Below are 5719 nucleotides of genomic sequence, written 5' to 3' on the forward strand. Positions count from 1 at the left end.
CAAAAAAAAAAAAAAAAAAAACACGACATAGGAAAATCCAGGGTGATTAGTAGAAATTTAAAACGGGAGGCTGGTGGGTGGCTAAACTATTATTTTTCCTATCTTGCGTTCGACTGCGAGGGAAATCGACAAACATTCGATTCCTCTGCACAAAGGAGGCGTGCTTGCATCCTCCCACTGCACCATGGACGACTTCATAAGAACTGGACTACATTCACCTCGATTAGAACGTGCTGTGACATCTCTTGTCTTTCATGTAGAGGTTTGACAACACAAATCACGTCTTTATGTTTATGGCTATAACCAGCTGAAATTCAAACATGCTGCACCGACGTTATCTGGAAACGGTTTGATATATCTGACTCATCGATGAGATGGGCGGCACATTTTATGTCTCACAAGCCACTTGTTGTTTGGAACGCTGATACTCGGATTATATTAAAAGGTCTTCCTGAATGTAACGCTCAGATTCTGCAGAGAAAAAGAGTTCCTTAAATTCATCAACATAACACAACAAACGATTTAGCACGAGTACAGACAGCGGCAGAGTCATAGGTATTACAGAATGACACCGGTTGATCAAATCTCAGCACTTCTCATCTGGTGGTTGGTTCACAAAGTGTTCTCCTCAGGGGGAACGTCTAAACGTGATGTTTTTGCACGAGCAGATCGGGGTCCAAACTTTTTTCCCCTCCCATTCCGATGAATGTTGACGTTGAATGAAACTCGTGTTTTAAATCAATACTTCCACAGACTTCCTCTGCGCTGGATTAAACTGCTCAGGTCTTAACAGCAACCGGAACCATCTGTAGAAGTATTTAGTTAAAATGTTACACTTTCCCAGGGGAAACATTTTATCTTTCCAGCCAGAAAGCCAGAAACCTTTGAAGATACGAGCATCAACAAAACACAGTGTTTTGATGTTCCCCTCAAGAATCACAGAATAATGCACGCTGACTTCACAGCTGTGGAGGTGCAATGTCTGCTGTGTTCGCCGGTCGATGCTAAACAAGGGTCTCTATTCAGCGGTTTGCTAATCAATCAATCAAATCAATAAAAAAAAGAGAGATGGTAAATCTAAATGACTCTTTTTTTGCCGGTGTTGCATTAAATTCTGCGGCCTTGTGGCTTAAAGGCACAAAATTCCCGATCAGGATTTGTTGCAATTGTTTGCTGCCGTAACCGACGCATGCTTGTGGGTCACCTGCAGATGTCTTCGATTCTTAAAGTGAGAGTCTAGGCGATGATACCGTCCTCATATGTCCACAGGAAGGAGACGAGAGGAAGGAGGAGGAAGGAACATTTCAGAGGGGACTATTATTAGTTTGTATCACTGTGATGGTCACACTGCTGTGACTTGCTGTGGGAGGGATTTAGTTTCCCACTAAGAAAAAAAAAAAATAGTGAGAAAATATTGGTCGTGGAAGCAGCCATTCACACAAACCCTCTCTCTCTCTCTCAGTCAGGTATACTATTTACAAAGGCATACACATACGCCAATCAAAGGCATACTGTAAATACTATTTACACGCACACAATCATCCACACAGACACACAAGTAGTCAGAGAAATTACCGTATATATTGTAATATCTGGCAATGATTATGTTAACTATGATCCCAGCACTTAGAGGCACTGCGACCTCGCCCCGTGCCGTCTTCAGGGTCCGTGTCCATCGATGACCTGCAGGTCACCACCGCAGTGTGGGCACTTCACGCAGACAGGAGGGAGCGCTCGTTTGTCAGCACGCAGCTCGTCGTCAGACAAAAGAACCCCGAAAACTGAACATACCTCCCACTGCATTAAAGGCCCCGCACTGCCATGGTGACCACCAGAGTGCAATGACTCCCTCTGAGCAGTTTTTTTTAAAGTTAAGGCTTCTGAAGCACCTGTCGCTCTCACACTCACACACACACACACACACACACACACACACACACACACACACACACACACACACACACACACACACACACACACACACACACACACACACACACACACACACACACACACACACACACACACACACACACACACACACACACACACACACACGCTCACACACACACACACACACACACACACACACACACTGCATGGCTCCTGGCAACAACCTGCAGCAGGCTAACTCCTCTCTCTCACACCTATGTGGAGATGCTGCTCCCTAATTGGCTGTTAGTCTCAGCAGGACTGAGACGCACGGAAAGAGAAATGAGACCAAACGAGGAATTAATGAGCGACAGGAGCTTTGGAAACCTTAAAGAGAGAAACAAGTGACTTCACCCCCCCAAACAAGATACAAGGCTTCAGTAATGGCTATGGTCCATTGTACGTCAATCCCACCCACCAGCTTTGACTTATAAAAACCAATAAAAATAAAGAAATTAAAGGAATCACTTTCTTTTTAGGCAGCAATATTGGTCTCAGTGTTATTACAATTCTGCTTTAAAAAAAATAAAAGCACAAACATAAAAATACAAATTAAATCATATCATGAGAATGACACGGTCAGTGTTTCATGACCAAAGCGTGTCTATGGGTGAAATGGCTGATTTCTTTTTTTTTTTTTTTCTTCTAAGCACAAAGCTTAATTACACATTTCAGTCCAATTAGTTTTTTCATTCAGGATCAGTCTTTCTTTTACTCCCACTTTTGTCTTTGCTCAGCTCAGCCGTCAGCATACTTTTTTTTTTTCTCTTTCTTTCAGAGCTTTCACAGTTCTTTTGTGATCGGCGCGTCCAGGAAGTAGACCGGTCCTTTCGCAAAGTTTAGTGGGAATTCACAGACTTGATTTTGTATTTTTCTCATGCTCCATATTAGGCCACAGAGACGACGGGATACAGGAGAAGGGGGAGGAGGGGGAGATGGGTGAGATATACGTGGGTTTTTTCCCCCCCCCAGCAACTCTTAAAAATCTCTCTCCTCTTCTCGGCCTGTGAAGATGATCAGAGAGGGAGAAACTCAGAGCGGAGGGAGGGAAGGGAAAGCGGGTGCTGATAACAACTGGGCAAACCCCCAATTATGTTAGCGGATGTATCTGAGCATGCCCAGGTCTACATAGCAACCACTTGGCCTCTCATTCCCGTGGCCCAGTACTCGGTAAAATCTGCTTATCAGTCAATAAGGTCTTTGAAGCAGGCCTCACTCTCTCTGTATGGGTGTGTATGCGTGTGTTTCACATTACATATGCATGTCTGTGTGTTTCTTTCTAGTTCTGCTGCTACCAGCGGTTGATGATCTGGTTCATGTAGTCCTCTGTGGGGAGTCTGCTGCCCGCCTCCTCCGTTCTGCCTCCCTCCTCGCCCTCCTCCCGCTCCTCCCTCTCCACCTCCCCGTCCTCCAGCGTGGACACGGCGCTCTGCCGGCTGTGCGAGGGCCACAGGTTGACCCCCAGGCCCAGGCCTTGGTGGGTCTGGAGCATGTGGTTTTTGATGCGCTGCTGCCGCCTCTCCTGCTGCCGGGTGTACTGGTAGCGCTGCTGGAACAGGTCCCGGGCGTAGTCGTAAAGCTCCATGTCGAGCTCGTTCAGCTCCTCGATACGCTGGACCTGAGCGGGAGGAGGCAGGGAGAATGTGCAAGTTAGAACGGAGGAGAGGAGGTGAGTGACAGGAAAAAGGTAGAATAAGGACAGACGAAGTTGAAGCCTTCGAAAAAAACAGTTGGAGATCTAAACTAAGGGACCAACTTCCCAGGACGATGACAGAATAAAAACATCACAGCAGCATGAAATTCACCATTTTTATGGGGGGGGGGGATGTGATTAATTAAGAGAATCCCTTTGAAATCTGCGATGGCATGCCGGATAGAATCTGTGGGCGATTTGTGCAACAACAGAGGGAAGCAACGTGCTGCATCAGTGGTGGAGAATTGGAGAAATGTTTGATCGGCAGCAATGGGGGGGGGGGGGGGGGGGGGGTAAGCCAAGAAGATGGCGCCAAGCTCAAGTCATCAAAGAAACGAAGTGTTAACGAATCAGAGCAGAGTCGTCCTCAATCTAAGTACGTTGTTTCAATCAGAAATGAACAAATCAAAGCTGTGAGCTGATTTTCTGTACATTCCTCTCATCTCCTGTTGTAATTAAAGGACTGTTTTAGTTTCTTCATCAGGGATCATTTTCATACACTGCCTTTGGAAGCGATTGATTTTGAAAGTTTATTTTTTAAAAAAGCCAAATTTATTTATTTATTTTCCTGAAAATGCCACACACAGCCTCCCTCGCTCGGAAAACCTTTAAAACATGACATTTTCTCTTTTTGTGATAATAACCATCCGCCAAACTTTCCGCCATCCCTCTCTCAGCGGGGGCATTTTTTATTTTCTCTCCTGCCGACTGGTTTTGATGTATAAATCACCAGTCTGCTGCGTACTGGATGAGATTTTTTCGTTGGGAAAATTGAGCCCGAGAACCAGCACGCTGGACCAATCAAAGTGTGAAGAACACGTTTGAAGCAGCTGGGTTTTTTTTATTTTTTTAACCACAACAGTCATCCCAACTCATTTCACAGCCATAATAGACCGCTGTGTTTACACTCTGTTTCTCATATGTCAACTCCTTCTCCAAGATTTATTTCTCAATTCTTCTGAAAGATTTCTTTTATTTTCCTCTCTGTAACTGAATGATCGACTTCTGCTGCGTCTCTAAAAGAGATGAAAATCAGGGTAAATAAGACTTTGGTCCTCCATCCACGCTGACAGGCAGCGCACACACACACACACACACGCACACACACACACACACACACACACACACACACACACAACAGGTATGACTGAACAGACGGCTGCAGAAATAAACCCATGGTGCGGATGTAAAGGGATTTCCTCACAACTTCTAAAAAATAAAAAAATAAAATGTTTCCAGGTTTAGAAACCTTTAATATATTCGGAGCTGAAGTGCTGCCGATCATTCATCATCGTTTATTACCGTGGTGTTGTCCAGGTCCACTCCTGCAGCTCGGGTGCTGTTGTACTGCATGAAAGGCCTGATGAAGCGTAACCTGAAGGTCCGCTCAAACAGGAACTGGGTTTTCCTCTGGTACTCTGTGAGACCGAAAAAGGCCATGTCTCGTAGGTTCTTCTTGGCCGACTCCAGGAGGAGCTGCGCCCTCTTCTTCTCTGGAACCGTCGACATGTTGTAGCAGCCGACGAGGCTCAGGTCGGCTAACATACGAACCTGAGGGGGGGGGGGGGAGAGAGCGAGAGCGAGAGAGAGAGAGAGAGAGAGAGAGAGAGAGAGAGAGAGAGAGAGAGCAAACCCTTTTAATGTTGTTTAAGCAAGATTTAGACTTTCCAAACTACAGAAGTTTGTTCTATAATGAGAGATCATTTTATCGCTCAGTGCACTCTGGAGCTGTCACACTACAGGAGAAGTGAAAGCATACTGATTTGGATTCATCTCAGTCTGCTGTTCCACCAGCATGCCTCCAGTGAGTGTGTGTGTGTGTGTGTGTGTGTGTGTGTGTGTGTGTGTGTGTGTGTGTGTGTGTGTGCGAGAGAGTGAGCTTGCCACATTTATAAGTCATGGGACCAGGAGTAATAACAGCCTGAGGCTCCGATGAGATAAGCCGGCCAACACGTTTAGGTGGGAGACTGAGATAGCATGAGAAAAGAAGGTGTGAATCTGAGGTGTTTATTGCCGGCAGGCAAACTTCTGACTGTGTGTGCGTGTGTGCGAGAGAGTGTGCGCGCTCACAAGTGCGCAGCTCCTCTTATGCCG

The 5719-nt window shown here is 45.8% G+C and overlaps 1 protein-coding gene across 1 annotated transcript in view; it reads right to left on the bottom strand.

Moving 5' to 3' along the window:
• The window catches only part of LOC306840639 (heparan-sulfate 6-O-sulfotransferase 1-A-like), a 5947-nt gene extending 750 nt beyond the window's left edge, over positions 1–5197 (bottom strand). The window contains exons 1-2 of the mRNA XM_079370067.1: positions 4928–5197; positions 1–3550 (exon numbers count right to left, since the gene is read on the bottom strand). The exon at positions 1–3550 is cut by the window's left edge and continues 750 nt beyond it. Coding sequence (XP_079226193.1) covers positions 3224–3550; positions 4928–5170 — 570 coding nt within the window. The 5' untranslated portion in view covers positions 5171–5197 and the 3' untranslated portion in view covers positions 1–3223. The remainder of the gene's footprint in view (positions 3551–4927) is intronic.
• Positions 5198–5719: the final 522 nt, after the last annotated feature.

Source organism: Symphodus melops (assembly GCF_947650265.1).
Source record: "Symphodus melops genome assembly, chromosome: 19".
Taxonomy (NCBI): Eukaryota; Metazoa; Chordata; class Actinopteri; order Labriformes; family Labridae; genus Symphodus; species Symphodus melops.